Raw genomic sequence first — 17,464 nt, 5'->3', positions numbered from 1 at the left:
CTAGTCTAATCCTAACATTTTGAGTTACTGCTATCTCTGTCCGTCAGAGTTGACTCTGGTCGTCAGTTCTGATTGATATCTGGGAGTAGCCCATAGAGACCTAGGCAATTCGTTTCTGTGTTCCCATCTGTATGTAGGTTCACAGTACACAAATGTAGGGAGAGGATCGATTTCAAAGATCCAGTGAGGAAACTGGACATTGTACTTCCATTTAGAGGGGCTGATGAATTAGGCTAACTCTTTGGCAACTGTCTAGTTGTAGCACAGGTCTGGTCTTTGGCATAATAGTGACGATGTCAGTAATATTTTTACCTTGGGACCAGGGGCACCTGGGAAGCCTGGAGGGCCAGCTGACCCAATGGGACCCTGGAAAGAAAGCAGAAGGTGGTAAGAAATTTCCTCTAAAGAAATTAAGAAGACAACAACAACACACAAAATGGAAGTGGATTAGAATTGCTTGATCTTTTTTGATATTGGCAAAGAAAAACCCTGCCACCTGGTCCATTGATGTTAGGATATAATCATGGGGAAGATTTTCAAAACATTCAAGACAATGTGATGTCAGTTTTACATCTGTCAAGTGTCATGAGATTATAAATAGCCTATATAACTTATAAGTGGACCTCATAAAACACTTGACAAAGTGCCCAACATGATGCTGTTTTGTAGGGAGTTAGCAAAGGCCCTAGCTCACATCCCGTATTTTCAACCCCTTCCAAATGCTCCAGTATGAAAAACTTACAGCAGGACCCACAGGACCAACACTGCCATCACTGCCACGGGCTCCCTGTGAAGAAAATAAAGAGGAAGAGTCAAGTGAAAAATTCCATGTCAGTCACTGGGAAATCTTTAAAAAGATAAAAATGAACAACATTGGATGTACTTACAGCTGGGCCAGGGGCACCAACACGTCCTCGCTCACCAGGAAGCCCCCGGGCTCCCTAGAAGCAAAAATATTTTCAATAAAATCCCAATGCTAATTGAAAAGAGTCACAGTTATGATCCACTTTATTCAATTTCTGATACGCACAGGAACCTACTAACAATAAATAGGTCTTATTCTACTACCAACTAAAATTAGTGGATTTCAGTTAAATAAGCAGAATACAAAGAATACAATGCCAAAAGGAAATAGCCATTGGCAAAAATGTTAAAGACATTCTACTCACAAAGAGAATGCACACTTAGATTCACACCGAGGTTAACAAATACTTACTGTTTGACCTGGAGTTCCGTTTTCACCAGGGGCACCAGGTTCACCCTACATGATGAAGGAAGATTGAGTTTAGTTCATTGTACGTATTGGTCATTGTTTCTGATCGAAAAGTTCTCACCCGGTTATTTCAATGTGAACTATGCATATATTTTGTAAGGATTCTTACAAGGATGGATGGTTTCTCAATTCTACCAGATACCTAATTTTAATTTAATTGCTGAAGCTTAAGTTTTTGTTTAGGTGATACCAAATACCAAGATCCCAAGGATCTGAGATTATTTGAGTACACCTTTCATGTATTCAATGCTCATGCTCTTTCGCTTAGGATGTTCTTTAGACTAAGTTTATCTATCAAAGTACTTCAAACATTGATGAAAATATGGATTTAAAATGTAAGTTTATTTTTGATGCAAAAATTATTTGAAACTCATGCATAGTTTTTTTCAACAGAATGCATTTCTACTTCTTTGAAAATTTTTGAAGCAACCTTACAAGTAATATCAAAAAGGGATGGCAAAAGGTAAATTTGCCTTCAATTTAACCATATGTACCTTATTTAAAGTTATTTTTAACATTCAGTGTTTTTCATTTATGTAAAATATAGATGAGAAATTGAAGCTTCATAATATTTTTAGAGCTATCACATTTATTTCCTATTTTTATTCTTATTCTGAGTGCCCGACAGCCCTAGCACTGGGGTAATTTAACATAATGGCACAAATGTAGAAGAACTTTCCTGTAAGATAATCTGATTTAGAAACAGAAAAAACATGGGTTAATAGAACATACAAAAACCCTTCATTATTTCTAGGATTCAATGTCCAGCATATTTGTTAGAACTAAGCATTGGGAGTGGAAGTTAAGATACCTAGACTAGTCCATTCCAACCACTCTTTGTGTGACTTTGGGGAAGTCCTGGGCTCTTGCTAAGCCTCAGTTTCCCTCCTTAGCAACACGAAGGTGCTACCATTGTATGATGCGGTGATTAGTAATCTGAGCCATTCTATTGGGCTCTTGCGGGAATGAGTTTGACCTTATCCATTTGTGTGGCAGCTGGAAAGTTAGAATAGATTCTCCATGTTCATGTTCATTTTTGGTCCCACTAGTATTCGCTACTCATTAATTTGTAATTACGTTGGTATTCACTTTAATATCACATTATCTCCTTAATAGGAAAGAGAACATTTTATAGTTGAAAATGCTGTCAGAGAAGAGCCCAGCCAAGAGATAACGCAATTCTGAGACTTTAATTACCTAATTAAAAATGTTTTGAGTGTGTGCAGATAGATCACAGGAAAGAGTTTGAAAAGTATATTGTGACATGAAACTACCTATCTCATTAGTGCATGGCAAAGGAGAATTTACAGTTTAAAATAATATATAGTGTTCTCATGTTTCATTTTATGTTTACTTTTATTTTGGCTGCAGAGATCAACTAAATCGTAAAAGGAGGAAAGGAAGCGGAGGAAGAAATTACTGGCTTTTTAACAAAAAAATTTCAGTTGTCTAATAGAGAACTAAATAATAATTGACGTTTTATCCCAGGCTACCATATCCTCCAACCACTGAAGGATTTGAAGTACAGAACAAGGTTAGAATGTGGGCAGATTTCAGAAATAAAATATATCCTTTTGATGGTGATGTGGAATTTCATATAGTCTTGTAAACAACACTTCTAATTTAGGTTTTACCTTCACACCAGGAGCACCAGGCTGTCCTTTCAATCCATCCAGACCATTGTGTCCCTGAAAGGCAATCGTTTTTTTTGTTAAAATGGGATCCCATTGTAGAGTCTGGTCAAATCTAAATCTTCCTTCCTTGTAATTAATAGCTCTAGGCTAAAGCTTGCCATTGATTCAGGCTCCTGTGCCACCCCAGGTAAGCCACTTTCTCCCCTGCACTTGGGACAGAGTCTTTTCCATTCTCTGCAATTTCTCAATTTTCAGATGCTGATAAGCACTCCTTAAGTAATAAACCTTCCATAGGATTTTTGCCATGGCAACCCTGGTTCTTGGTAGTGATTCCCAGACAGAAGAAAACTACAGTCCACTTTGCTTTCAAGCAGGCTTTCTCTTTAACTCTCTTCCCCCCCTTGGCAAACTCCAGAAATACGGGACTGAGGATGTGCCACCCTGGCACTTCAGTGCAGTTGGCATTTCAACCCCAACCTCCTAGATCATCATTTCCTTCTCTGGGTAACGAACATACTTACCCTAATGCCCTTGAAGCCAGGAAGTCCAGGAGTTCCAGGGAAGCCGCGAGCACCCTTGGAGAGAAACACAGATGTAGGTGAATAAGGCTCTGACAGCGAACAGAAGGCAAGGCGTTCCTTCCACAGTATGTCCTTTCTCAGGGTTCAAGCTTGGGATCAAAAACCAGTGCAAGAGGGGCTTCAAACTACTCAAATGGAATTATGAAACAACGTGAACTTTGGGTGAACTTTCTGAATGCCTTTCATATTATTCAGCACAGAGCCACAAATACTTTTGCTCTGAGATGAATAACCCGCACTGTAGTATTTGCAGAAAACACCCTACTTTTTGTTGTTTATCACAACTGTCTTATATTTTCCATTATTTGCATTAAGAAAAATATATGCAATTCTTTGCAGAGTTCCTTGTCAGATGTCTTTGCTTAGCATTGCAATTGGCAGTGATTTCTATGCTGACACGACGGTTGTCTTCTATCTTAGCACCTGTCATGTATCTGAAGGCTTCTGAGGTTTAGGCTATATGGATTTGTAGAAAGCCTCACCTGTGGTCCCATAATTCCTCTCTCACCAGGTCTTCCGGGTTTTCCAGGGTGACCCTAAAATATGAAGGCATTGTACGGGAGGGTTAACATTTCTTGGTAAACTCTCAGACAAAATTAGGGACATTTTGGTTTTTTCTAAGACAGGAGGAAAATATCATATAAAAGCGTAGATTTCACTCTAATTTAATTACTAATTATATTCCCCTAAAGACAAGCCAATTAATTAACATATCATTAAAATAATATTTTCCGTATGGGGAGAGTTATGTCAGGCTTATTCAGCTTTTGACAGAGCTTTAAGTTGGATCTAGAAATTCTTGTCGGTGCAGGGGCATTTAATCACAATGTGGAAGTGCTGAAAAGTAAACACTTACATCCTCTCCAGCCTTGCCAGGGGCTCCAGGTGGACCTCGGGCTCCTGCGGGGCCCTAAGAAAGTGGCAGACACATGATTTTGTTAAGGCTGTGTGCACACACTTACCAACATACATTAGTCATTGCAAAGAGGTGTGGGAGGGATTTGGACTTACAGTCTGACCAGGTTCACCAGGCTCTCCAGCAGGTCCTTGGAAACCTTGGGGTCCCTAAGGGGGAAAAATATGTCATGCTCCCAGCCTTTAAAAGCTCTTCTTATACAGGACAGAGTAAAAGTATTTGGTACTTACAGGGGCTCCAGCTGCACCAGGAGGGCCTCTGGGTCCCATTAAACCCTGTGGAAAGGGCAGACCTAGTTAGCAAGGATCAGTTGTCACGGCCGTATTTGGGTTAACCAGGACTAGCTCAGCAGTGTTATAGACGCTCTCTGAGGGACAGATGAACAGCATGACCCTGGCGTTATTTCATACTTTCCACCTCTCCCAAGGAAGCCTCTATAAGCCCAAGCTCCCTTTACCATTTCATCTCTTTTGCTTTCCTTATATCTTACAACCCAAATAAGAATTCGTAAAAAAACAAATAAAATCCCCAAATTCCAACAAACTGGTTGGAGGCCTGGGAGGTCACAGGTGCTTCACAGTTGTGCATACGTGGTCATACTGAGTGGCCCTTCTGTGATTAAGCGGGGCTATCTTTGCACAAGCACAGGACATCCCATCCTGCCCTGCAGCTGAGAAAGCATTTTAGTGGCTCCCCAGTTCCTAAGGCAGCTAGCCATGTCGTTCTTAGCTAAGAAACTGGTATTTTTTTATTGCCACAATGCATATTAATTGAAAAGGACCCAAAGTCCTTCTTAGTAATTAGAGGAAGGTTTATTATAAACTTTTAGCTCTTTTAAGGGTGGTTAGTGGAAAATGTCAAACAAACCAAAAAGTGGATGTAATTAAGGGTAAAGGAAAAATAAAATACTGAAATGTCCTATGGCTGAATCTATTCTATGATATTATTATTGAAAGATGGTCCAAATAACAGCTGCCTAACGAAGGACCAAATAGACAATGGCTGTTCTGTGAGCTTCACACTGGACTTCCTGTTTGCAGTATCCCGTGCCTGTGGTTGGCTCATCTGTAGGGGCTGTTCCTCGTCACACTGACAGGATTTCATATACATCTTGGAGTGATTTGTTTATGACAAGTTTGCTTAGTCAAGCCTACCCCCACTGCTTTAATGCCTAGAGTAAAAATAATTTAATTTTAATTACTTGTAATTATAATGCGCATCATCTCAGTAATAAGAATTACTTATTTTTAGAGATGGCTTTGACAAGAAAAGAAGCTGCCCCCTTTTCAAGAAAAATAAATATTTAGGTGCACATTAGAATAATTTTTGTTGACACCTTACATTTTTAATTATATTTATTCATTTTCCCCGTGTATTTGCAACAGTTTCATTTGCATACCAGATAGTTTGTTTTGTGGAGGCTGCGAAACAGAGGATGATTACTCATTAATTCAAGAAAGAACCCTGTGGGGCTTTGGGGTTATTGATTTTTCCTACATGGAAAATTTTTTTCACACTGTATTGCCGCATGTCTTCCCTGCTTGTGAAGCACATACGTGTGTGGATGTGTATGAATGTGTAAGTTTAAATACTGATCCCTAAATGTGAACTGCTCTGCTTGATGATCCCATTGGAGATGTCCCAAAGATGTGGGCATCTGAAATCCATATTCATTTTTCTCAGTTAATGCGGACTTTTTTTTTTTTTTTAAATGACATTTACTGGCACCTTGCCTGGCCCCATACTCTCTGCCCCATTCTGCTTCTTGGGAGATGAACACTGCTTTAACATTGACTAATGGCCAGCAGTAGCTGAAACAGCAAATTCCAAATTTCCACTATAAACAAAGCCAAAAGAAACTCTACTTTTTCATTCCAGATACGAACATTTAAAATTACCTGGAAAAAAAATCAGGAAATTGGAAATCATCAATTAAAGGTGCATTACTTCTCGAGTGAGAGTTTTAATTTACAGAAAATATTATCTTGCCCTTCTAGTGTATTAGTTTATCGCACACCATTAGCTCCAGCAGCATATCCTCTTGAGAAGATGGAGCACAGGTAAAAGTTTATATTTTAAAGATCACAATGTCTTTGGGCAGATAAATATCATTTTGGGGGAATAATAAATTAGCATCACCAAACTGTTTAAATGTGTATATGTGCAATTACAGAACTTCATTTATCTTATGCTTTTACTTCTGCCATTTTTTCTCCATTCCACATACATGAGTATACATTTTACATGTTCCCAGGAGCTTTTTATCCCTCCCAACACATCTCACTAATGCTGGTTGGAAGCGTCATTTGTTCAATAAGCCATCATCATCATCATCAGAGCATGCCTATCGATCAATATCAGATATCTGGCCTGATGATGAGTTCTAGTTCTGTCACCAACTACCTGTACAATGTTGGAAAAATGACTTAAATTCTTCAACTATAAAATGAGAAGGTGGAACCAGATAAAGGGTTCTATCTCTAAGTATTGCTTAGAATTATGAGCCAGGTAAAAAGGATACAAAAATTCAATCAGAATATTATCCTTTTGAATTAACTTGATAAACTTAATTTAAGGTGAATGCATGACACTGTAAAATGTAAGAGCAAATAAAATCACTGCCTACTATAGTTTTGGACTAAATAGAAAGAAATAAGCATACCATTGGTCCTGGGCCCATTCCAACTCCTTTTCCATCATACTGAGCAGCAAAGTTCTACAGAGATAAACAAACCATTATCAGTCTGATTAATAACTACGTGGTTCATGTTCTGATTTGTACATAAAGACTGTTCTATTGCTACCTAAAAGAGAGCCATGTTTCTGATAGAACTGTCTGGTATCACATGAAATTCCTGAGAAGTCAGGGGAAAGGTGAGTTTACATGTGAGCTTGTACCTAGCTTGACGGACAGAGCCTTCCTGCTGGATTCCTCAGTCTCCACTGCTCCGTTACGTCTGTCCCTCCCGTCCCATCCAATGCCACCTTTACTTTGAGGAAGGCACGCTCGCTGGGCTTTTGCAGCCATTGAGGGTCCCTGACCAATCAGGTTGAGATCAAGAGGAGAACATTGTATTGTTGCCTTTTCTCCCTAGAACCACACAAGGGGACTCGGGACCATTTTCTTGTTGAAGTTTCAGAAAGGTCATGGAGATTTTTCAGGTTTAGAGAAAATTGAAATTAAAATGCCCCTCCCCCCGGAAGATTAAACTTTTTAAAAAAGAGTTTGCAGTAATAACTTTACTGTTAAAGATCTCCCTTATAGTGGTGGCTCTATTAAAGAAGGTGCCTTTTAATGCACTCGGTAGATAAGCAATCATAATAAGATCTTCGGGGGAGAAAGGTCTTATTTTACTGGCATACAGTTGGCTATGAGAATCAGCTTCTGATTCACAGTGCTAACCAATTAAGCAAATATGTTTTCCTTCCTGCAGTGAGGTCATTTGGCACTCATACCATTGTTAAAGACATAAAGCTAAAAGAAGATATTAATGAAAAAGGGAAATGTACTTTTCTCAAATTACTTTCAAGCAAATTAAATGTAGAACTGCTTTGAACGTTGGTTCAGCAGACTTCAAGCCAAGGAGAATAAAAAGGATAGGATGTTTGTGAAATTGCTTAAGATCACTTATGTAATTCAGTCTAATCAAACTCGTTAATAATGCAACACCTCTTATTTGTACCTTACTGATAAAAGATATTAAATTCCCAAATTAAATAATGGTGCTGATGGCAGGAGCAACCTTCAGTATACAAAGACTGGCCCTGGAGTTGACAGGGGCTCACAAAGAGAACTGGCAAAACAGATTTTTGAGTGGAGAAACCAAAGAAATGAAACAAAATATAGTAGTTTTCAATAGCAAATTTTTCCCCCTAACAGTTAAAAATAACACTCCACAGAGTGCATTCTTCCGATAGAAGTATAAGAAACTAGGGTTGTTAAAAGTTAGCAGCACTCAAAATGTCTTACCCCGCCGAGACCAGGGGGGCCGGGAGGACCAGGTGGGCCAGCAGGTCCAGGGGGACCATCTTCACCGTCTCTGCCTGGGGGGCCTGGTGGACCCTGGGATGCAGAATATAAGTTAGGAAAGGGTGAGATATTCCCTTAGAAACTGTTACCACATATGAAAAAGAGACCTAAGAACAAAGGATGCAATAACAGTTGTTCAGATCTTGCAGTGTGCAAGGAGGGTAGAAGTTTAATATGAAAATATTTGCCGTTGGTTGAAATTCACTAAAAGCATGCATCTAGTTATGAAGAAAATGTGGTAACAAATGTTTGAAGATGACCCAGACTGGTCTTCTTAGAGAAATATCTCAGTCATTGAATATGAATTTGTAATGGAGCTCCAGTACTCAAATAAAGATAGTAATTACAGTTATACTTTGTGATTGAATGAATTTTGTATATTTCACAATGCACAATGGTATTGATCCTGTGTGTTGGTTGCTGATTTGATGAACTCATTCAATTATTCTGATGTGTTATATGTGAATAGTATATTATTTGATATGACAATTAGTAAGATTATTTTATCACATGCTGGAAAATCCTGTATGTTTCCTGGCATTAACACTATTTGGGTTGTTAAAATAATTAACTGCTGGACTCTGCTATTTTCCATACCTACAATGTCAGGATATATTTAAATGGTGGAATGATGGACTTATGACTATTCATTAAGGACAATGCATTAAAACAATAAAGGAGAAGTCAGTGGCAGGGGAGGGGCTCCTGGGAGAGGGGAAGTCCCAGACCCTATGGAACTGTATCACAAAATTTGAAAAAATAATAAAATAAATGAAATTGTCTTATAAAAATAATTGACTGATAAAATTCCACTCTGATAAACTGAGTGCAAAAGATCTAACTCTGTAAGTCACAATAGACTTAAGACACCCAAGTTGATATGTTGCCAAAAGTTGTATATAATCTAGGACTCTAGTGTTATAAGTGCCAAATGAAACAGGGTGATCTAAGAATTACATGAACAAAATGTAGGTCTGACTTGTATATATATAAAATAATATAGAGAAACATGTCAACAATTACTGTTTCACTATTATTCCTGAGATATACTAAGAAATCTGACTTCAAAATGGAACAAAACGCATTACATAGTCCTGTGTGGTGGCAGATAGAGTCAATCCTATTAGCTAGCTATATATTGGACAGGTCAATTGAAACCAAAGAATATTTATATTGACAATAGTTTCTTCTTAACAGATAATTTTGTGTTGATTATACACAATGATGCCGACGCACCTCTTTTGTATGTATGATCTGTTTACAAGGTGGTGCAATTATCTAGCTACATAATATTCTTACAAATTGTTAGTCTCCTGCAGTTTATAATACACATTTATTCAAATATGAACCAAAACCTGAGAGCAGTTAACAAATTACACACCCTTTCTCCACGTGGTCCTCTATCTCCAGCTGGGCCCTACATGGAAGACACAAAAAGCATAAAAACAGATGTCTCAGTAATTTCCAACGAACAAGCAAACCATGCTTGATAACAATTAGGTTGGGAAGACTGATCAAACTGCAATGTCACTACGTAGTAGTGAAACGTTGGCGTGAAACTATATGTACATATAGTATTGTTATTATAAAACATTTAAGTTTTTATAAACTGGAGAATTGGAAGCTGTTCTAGTTCCCAGCCATTAGGTCAGGATCACACATAGCATTTTTACTAAGATGATTATTACAGAATGAATGGCCATTTTGCCACCTCTGTAACAGCCCCGTTATATCAACAAAGACCTTAAAAATAAAGTCACTTGCGTTTTCTTTTTAATAAAGTCACTTGCTATCTACAACTTGCATAAAATACATTCCTTCTCCAGAATAAAAATGTCTATGATTTCTCTAGTATATAAATCACTGTTTGTATAATATAAATGTAATTAGAGATAATTATGGAAGATAATAAAACTTGTTATCTCAAACCATTTATGGTGTAACAAATACATATTCATGTGGGCAAAATCTTAACAAAATATTTTCTTTCTAGATAAAACTTTATTCAAATTATAAGTTATCTTTGATAATTTCAGGTATTTATCAGAAGTATTGCATTCTTACCTTTCTTACCGTTTCCTAGGGGGACAAAAAAGGAAATATTATAAGTACAACTCATACGTATGTGTGTGTGAGAGAGAGACTCCAGTTTTGGTGCAGTATACATCAAATATTACAAAATACAATTTAAGATTTTACTAGTATGCCAAATCAAATGTTATATAAAGAACCAAATCTATATACTTATTTGTAACTCTGTCCCAAATTCAATGCATGAGCTAACAAAAGACTGTTTACAATGTTTAGCAAATGATTCTAAGGGAGTACTAAGATTCTCTTAGCTCAGTGACTTCTTTTGCTTTGCAGTAGCCGATGTTAAAATTCCCCCTAAGTTAGTTACTCTATTGGTAATGATATTTAATGAGGGGACTCTCAGCATTGGCCTTGTCCTTTGAGGGGTGGGTACTCTCTAGAGCAGCCTGGAAGGTTCCGAGACTTCACGGTGTCTTTGTTGGTTAATGTCAGCACAGCCCTCCTTCCCTCCCAAGAGTAAATGTCACTGTGGCTGAGGATGCAGTGTATATATGGAAGAATTACAAAAATGATTTTACTTACCTCTTGTAAAGCTGTAGAAAAAAGAAAGTGTGAGATCATTATTAACGTTTCTGTCATTTTGTTCATCAACAATAATAGCTAGCAGATACACAAGTCTTAAAAATTGAGTTATCCTAATTATAGGCCCAATTACATTTTTATTAATATTCCAGTTATTTAGATATTATGCAGGTCAAAAGGAAAATAAGGGACCAGGGTGATCTGTCTGCAATATTAATATGTAAATATATTTTGAATTAAAATGTTAATTATTTACAACTTGGTAAATGTAAAATATTAATGTGTCTGAAGGAAATTTCTAATGCTTAGCAATCAAGCTGGCAAATTGCATGGAAGAATTGGTGAATCTTAGGCAAACCCAGAAGAATCATGGAGAACTAAGTTGTGGTTTAGGTTATTCTTAATACTGGAAAGTCTAAAAAATGGAAAATGTAGGAAAGTATTTTGCCCCAAGCAACTTTGGTTTCTTTAGAAAATCTTGAAGTTGCCTGGTACTTCATTAAGTTTGTGCCATTCCTGATACATTTTTTGAAAAGGTCCAATTTGCACATGAGAAAATGGACTAATCAAGACATCCTGTTTTTTTTTAAGTGAGTTCGCTTATGCAAGGTGAGATCATTTTACCAATACACATCAATTTGGACCCTGAAAACTAAAGGGAAAAGTAAGGCAATATCCCTTCTTTGCCATAATTGCTATTATAAATTCTTGAAGACTGAATTCCTCTCCTATGGTATAACAATTATAGGTTAATACAGGATGCAAGCGAGGCCAAGTTTGCCATGGGATGAATCACTCCTAAAAATTGCTTCAAGTGGGCGGCCAAGACACGTGTCACTTAAATGGGGACATCTGTTGCACCACTCAGTTGAGGAGAATGGACCATATCCAGTGCTGACATGGAAGGGCACTTTAGGAGAGTCATTGCTAAAGCAGAAAAATGATATGCTTACTCCATTGTGCCCACCAGTAGGGAGGATGATCATGGCCGACTGCATGGATGGAGGGTCTCAAGATTTTGGAAATCTGCCTCCTAATTATCCCCAACGTCAGTCGCTATGGAAGAATATGTGTAGGGTAACATGTCCTCCAAGCTGCCATGGGCTGCTGGCCAAGTGAGTTGAGTTTGCGTCCTCTAAGAACCCTGATCTGCGTTTCTTGTTTTCTCTAGCAGCCAATCTTTCCTTCCCACCCTCAGATCTCATTAAGAAAACACACATACGGGAGCTGGCAGTGTGGATTTGTCCAGTACCTCAACTGCTTGGTACCCACAAGGTGGACACTGGCAGTGGGTGAAGCTGCGCCCGCAGTTACAGAGGTGGACACGTTGCAGGAGGGTGGGAAGTTGGGTGTGGCCCAAGGCCCCTCCTTCCTTCACCCATTCTCACCCCACATCAAGTCATTGTCTTTGTCCACCAAGTTTGAGGAGAAAACAGACCCATTTTGCTGCTTCCACCCCGACTTGGACGTCTGCCCATAAAATCGAGGGAGGCCTGGGGTTGTCCGTCTGCTGCCTGCTCAGTGAGACTCACCCAAGGTGACAGGTCACCTTTTGGGCAAGATCATGGGGACGTCCGTAGTGTCTCTCGTCTTCAGTCAGCGCCGACACCCATGGGTGCTCACCACCCGGAACGCAGTGGGGGGGGGTAGCCGGAAGTGAAGTCCAAGGCAGTGAAACAGTGTTACTACTCCTGTGGTCACACAGGGAGTGCAGGAGCTGACCGTATGTCTGGGAACGTGCACATTCCTGCCCGAGAGGCCCTGTCCTGCCTTGGAGGGTGGGAGGGGTGCAGTCAGCGGTGTAGACCATCCTGACTCCAAGGACAGCCCTGTAGGCTTCCCAGGGCCCAGCCGCTTTGGGCCAGGCGCCCTGCACCTTCCCGTCCCGCCCTCCAGAGGGCGCCTTGGAGTCAGCCGCCTCCCTCTCCGCCGCCTCCACCCTGCAGGCCGGCCGAGCACGCCCTGAGAGAAAAAAACTCTGAGGGGGTGAGTTTGTCGTTACTACACGAAAGGGGTCACCCAAGCCGGCCTCGAGAGCCACAGGGTGGGCGTCAGCGCCGCCCAGGGGGCGCGGGACCTCGACTTCCCTCCCTGCGGCCTGCTAGTCTCCCTAGCTCGGGGGATCCCTCATGGAGTTCCACTGAGGGGAAAGAAAGTTCCTTGACTTTTATTAATGTCTGTGTGTCGGGGCGTGGGGCGGGGGAAGGTCGAGTCTTTGGGGTCTTCACCCCCTCGAGGCCCCTGGCACGCTTCCGGTCAGTGGGCAGGGGCGGGCGACAGCCTTTCCTCCCCGCTGGGCCCACCCCGCGCCCGCGTCCCTGTCTCTCCCGGCCGGGCCACTTACACTGGCAGGTTGCTAGGCACGACGCCGCTGCGAGCAGCAGCAGGGTCCGCGTGTCCACAAAGCTGAGCATGTCTAGGCGTTAGACATGCAGACTCCTTGTGCTGCACACTCGGGCCCCGGGTCAGCGGCGCGGCGATCCCCTGGCGGCCGCGGTCACACAGTCGTGGCCGCTACCTCCGGCTCGTCCGAGACCTCCCGCCGCAGTGGTGCTAAAACGATACAGCCCCGCTCTGCCCTATTTATACGGCAAAAGTTTGCCTGGCCCGAGGGTGCCTCCAAAAGCGCTTCCACCAATGGGAGGGCTGGGGCCGGGGGCCCGGGCGGCCACGCTGGGAGGAGACTGCGGGGGCGCGGAGGAGGGAGCGCGAGGAGGCAGGGACGTGGCCACGGGGCTGGCCGCTTAAATTGGTTCCATTCTTTTTGAGGACGTGGACACTTTTGAGGCTTTCGAGGGGAAACTCTGAGTCGCCGTCTGCATACCTCGGCCCGCCCTCCCCCCTCCTCCACTCCCGCCCCTGCGAGTTTGGAAAGCCCGCCGCCACGACTCCAAGTCGCAGAGCGCCCGGCCACACCCGCGCGGCCGCGGCCCGCGTGTCAAAAGGGGAGCTGTCCAGTCCTGCTCACCTGGCACCTTGCGGGCCACCTGCAGGGACTGGCAGCGGGGTGGAGGAATGAAGGCGTGGCGGGTCCCGGTCCCCCTTCCTGGCTAGCCTGCCTTGGGGTCGTTGTATTCATTTTAGAACGTCCATCCCCCTGTCACTTAGGGGATGGGGGTGGGGTGGGCTGGGTTGGAGTCGCAGGATGCGCCTAGGGTGGGCGTAGGGGTGGGGATGGTCCATGAGCACCAGTTCAGACCCAGGCGTTTGAAGTTCCTCCTTGGGCCCTGGCTTGCCTGTCCTGTGGCTGATCCTGATTCGGGTTTTGGGGGGTGAGGGGGGAGGAATTGTCTGGCTCTGATTGTACCAACGTGGAGACCAAGGAATTCTCTACCCCCAGACTGTTTGCTGACACAGCGGCGCACAAGTCCGCCTCCCTGCTTCGAGTTTGCAGGCTCCTCTCCACTTCTTCACACACTCCTAGTCTTGGGCCTGATCTCAGATCATCCTTCAGCGAACTCCCAGAACCCCCAGACGCTGAGCCCTGGCTACCAACCACAGCCCAAGCACCGCCTGGCCTCCTGCTCCTCACCCAGGGCCTTCTCAGGCCAAGGGCACCCAAGCAGTTCCCCCACCAGCCGGGAGCCCGGAGCCAACCTTGTTGCCAGCACCCAAGCCTCTTCCCTCATCCCCAGGAGAGGAGCTAGGCTTGACCTTGAGCCCTGCAGTGGGAGGCCAGGGCTCCCAACCCTGTGAAGTCCCTCACAGAAGTATCCTGGAGGTCAGCCGGTGACCCTGGCTTCCGCAGCCGTCCTGTAGCAGCCAGAGAGCACCCCTCTCCCCCAAATCCTTGCAAAGGGACATGTTCAGGTCAAGCCAGCCTCCAGGCAGTGGAAGCCGGTGGATTGTAGTTCCACGAGAATGTTCTTTTCTCATCCTTCCTCCCCTGCTTTGTTGCTTTGCTTTAAGGCAGAATTTCTGCCCAAGTTAACTCCATCTGCAGCTAATAGCTGAGACAAAGCAGGGAGGGATATTCTTAAATGGACTGTTCCTCCGAAACTTTAGGTTAATGGAAGTAAACCGTAATCAGTAAAATCGACAACAAACTCTGGTTTTGTTCTGACCCCTTCCCAAGCTTTTTGGAAATGACTTGGAGTGCAAGCATTCCAGAGGGTGTCTGGTCTCTCTCAGGGGAGCGCTCACAGGGAGGAATCCACACTGAAATTAGTCTTGAACTGAATGATGATCTTGAAGTTTTACAGGTTCTAGTGGCAAGAGCCCAGGCCCCGAACACAACTATACAGTCCAAGAACATTTTTACCTTTTCCCAAAAATGTTGCTGTTACACAACAAACCAAAAGCTTTCAATGTGTGATCCACCTTTGTCAGGAAAGACAAGCTTCAGAATACGTGGCCATGGGCTTTTTCCTGGGGAATTAAGGGTGTATGACCACTTTACCACTGTGCTGATCTGCCTTGGCAGAACTGTATCTGGGTGGCTCGTGTATGTTACTGAAAGACAAGGATTCAAGGGGAACACCAAGATTCCTGTATACATGGAGAGAGATTTGGAAGAGAAATGTGCCTGGAGGTCATTCGATGTTTCTTGGGTTAAGTTGGCTACATCATTGGATTTACAGTAACTCCCCAAGATCTTGAACTTTTAATTATGGGGTTGGTTGTCTTGGTAAAATGAATTTAAAAAGCAGAGCTTTTTTTTCTTTTTAAGTGTAATTATGAATTTCCCTTTAGCAAAACACCCCGAAAGAAAATGCCAGGTAATTTTTAGAATGAGAGAAAAAGAAGTCCAGGCGCACATTTATAAACGGAGAGGAAAGTGTCTTTTGAGGAGGCAGCAGAAGGATCTGATAACTTGAAAAACATTCCTGGAGACTGATGCAAATACCAAACGCTGCCGGGCTCCCTCCCTGCTGATGTGGCAGGGCTGGGAGCGGCAGACGTCAGCATTTGGTGGGCGGCCCTGGAAGCAGACAAGACAGTGACAATGGAGAAAACCCGAGCGGAGACTTTCCTTCAGAAAGTGGGGGAGAGATTCTGTTTCCAGTCGTTTTCTCCTCTTCAGTTGGACACTCTCTGGTCACTGACTGGGGGAGGTAGCTGATGCAGTGTGTGTTGGAAAGCAGGAATTCTTTATTGCTTGCATCTAGGGCCCTGTGAACTATTGTGTGTTGTAAATAACAAGCAGCTTTGTGTGTCTCGGGTGGGACTGAGAGAGCTGGGGGAGTTGACCCCAGGACTTCTAGTTTCCCAGCCTTGGCCTCAATAGTATGTGGGAGTGGGGGGAAGGGGGAGGGTGGAATTGAGTGGGAGGGAAAAGGAGTAAGGAGTTGGGTGGGGTCTGGGGTGAGAGGGGGGATGGAAAAAGGGAGGCAGAACTTCTGCAACTTTGCTGTTGGACAGTTAACTCCTAAGCTCCTAGGCGCAGACCAAAGGGAAGCTGCTCCGATCCACATGTCACAGCCCACTGAAGACAAACCGTGGGTGTCTTTGTGTATGGCAGGCAAGCGTGGCTGAGAAAGGAATGCACCATGGCCTGCTTGCGGGGTCCTGCTGAAATGTTTGTTGAGCACCCACTGTATGGAAGGCTCTATCCATGCATTCTCATTCTGCTTCTGGTGGCCTTATTTGTCGTACAGCTGCGAGGAAGATGTTTGCTGACAATGAAGGTGGCAGATGGAAAGCTTTGAGGGCTCACTTTTGTCTGGGATATCTCTTTGGGAGGCATGGAGGTCTCGCTCTACTTCATAGCAACTAGGATGTTCATTTCCTAATGAAACCAGATGCAATTGACTCCAGCCATGCTCGGTGTTGAGCCAGATGCTGTTTCAGTTGATGGCTCTGTATTTGGGAGACAGAAGGGCATTCTCACTGCCTTCAGGGGGCTTACAGGGTATTGGTGGAAGGAGAAGACTGTGTCAAGGATTGGGATTAGAGAGCAGAGTGCTTCGTGGTTGTGGGAGGATTAAAGATAGACATCTAAGCTAAATTCAGGTCATTGGAGTCAAGGAGGGCTTCTTAGAGGAGGCATCCTTCTTAAACAAGAAGAAGATATTACAGTGAAGGAGGAGGGACCCAGCACAGTAGCAAGGCTGAAGTCCTCACCTCGCACACGCCAGGATCCCATATGGGCACCGGTTCTAATCCCAGTGGTCTCACTTCCCATCCAGCTCCCTGCTTGTGGCCTGGGAAAGCAGTCAAGGATGACCCAAAGCCTTGGGACCCTGCACCCGTGTGGGAGACCTGGAGGAAGCTCCTGGCTCCTGGCTTCAGATCGGTGCAGCTCCAGCTGTTGTGGCCACTTGGGTAGTGGTGAATCAATGGACGGAAGATCTTCCTCTCTGCCTTTCCTCCTCTCTGTATGTCTGACTTTCCAATAAAAATAATTTTTTTTTTAAAGAGGGATGAGGGTGGTCTAGGAAGAGGAATTAGTAAACTTGGCAGCCCAAGGGATGG

At 43.2% G+C, this 17,464-nt stretch overlaps 1 protein-coding gene and 1 long non-coding RNA gene across 2 annotated transcripts in view; one reads left to right on the top strand and one right to left on the bottom strand.

Annotated features, from left to right (window-relative positions):
• Positions 1-13,800, bottom strand: part of COL1A2 (collagen type I alpha 2 chain) — a 35,044-nt gene extending 21,244 nt beyond the window's left edge. The window contains exons 1-16 of the mRNA XM_004582306.4: positions 13,395-13,800; positions 11,051-11,061; positions 10,499-10,513; positions 9,816-9,851; positions 8,375-8,467; positions 7,067-7,120; positions 4,635-4,679; positions 4,500-4,553; positions 4,345-4,398; positions 3,971-4,024; positions 3,429-3,482; positions 2,908-2,961; positions 1,217-1,261; positions 888-941; positions 743-787; positions 313-366 (exon numbers count right to left, since the gene is read on the bottom strand). Coding sequence (XP_004582363.2) covers positions 313-366; positions 743-787; positions 888-941; positions 1,217-1,261; positions 2,908-2,961; positions 3,429-3,482; positions 3,971-4,024; positions 4,345-4,398; positions 4,500-4,553; positions 4,635-4,679; positions 7,067-7,120; positions 8,375-8,467; positions 9,816-9,851; positions 10,499-10,513; positions 11,051-11,061; positions 13,395-13,464 — 792 coding nt within the window. The 5' untranslated portion in view covers positions 13,465-13,800. The remainder of the gene's footprint in view (positions 1-312; positions 367-742; positions 788-887; positions 942-1,216; positions 1,262-2,907; positions 2,962-3,428; positions 3,483-3,970; positions 4,025-4,344; positions 4,399-4,499; positions 4,554-4,634; positions 4,680-7,066; positions 7,121-8,374; positions 8,468-9,815; positions 9,852-10,498; positions 10,514-11,050; positions 11,062-13,394) is intronic.
• LOC131482787 (uncharacterized) overlaps positions 12,857-17,464 on the top strand; it is a 251,261-nt gene continuing 246,653 nt past the window's right edge. Inside the window, exon 1 of the long non-coding RNA XR_009247282.1 lies at positions 12,857-13,036. This is a non-coding gene — a long non-coding RNA (uncharacterized LOC131482787). The remainder of the gene's footprint in view (positions 13,037-17,464) is intronic.

This window comes from Ochotona princeps, chromosome 20 (assembly GCF_030435755.1).
Source record: "Ochotona princeps isolate mOchPri1 chromosome 20, mOchPri1.hap1, whole genome shotgun sequence".
NCBI classification, from domain to species: domain Eukaryota; kingdom Metazoa; phylum Chordata; class Mammalia; order Lagomorpha; family Ochotonidae; genus Ochotona; species Ochotona princeps.
The sequence above is the reverse complement of the archived record's forward strand: the minus strand, read 5'-3'. Positions and strand labels throughout refer to the sequence as shown.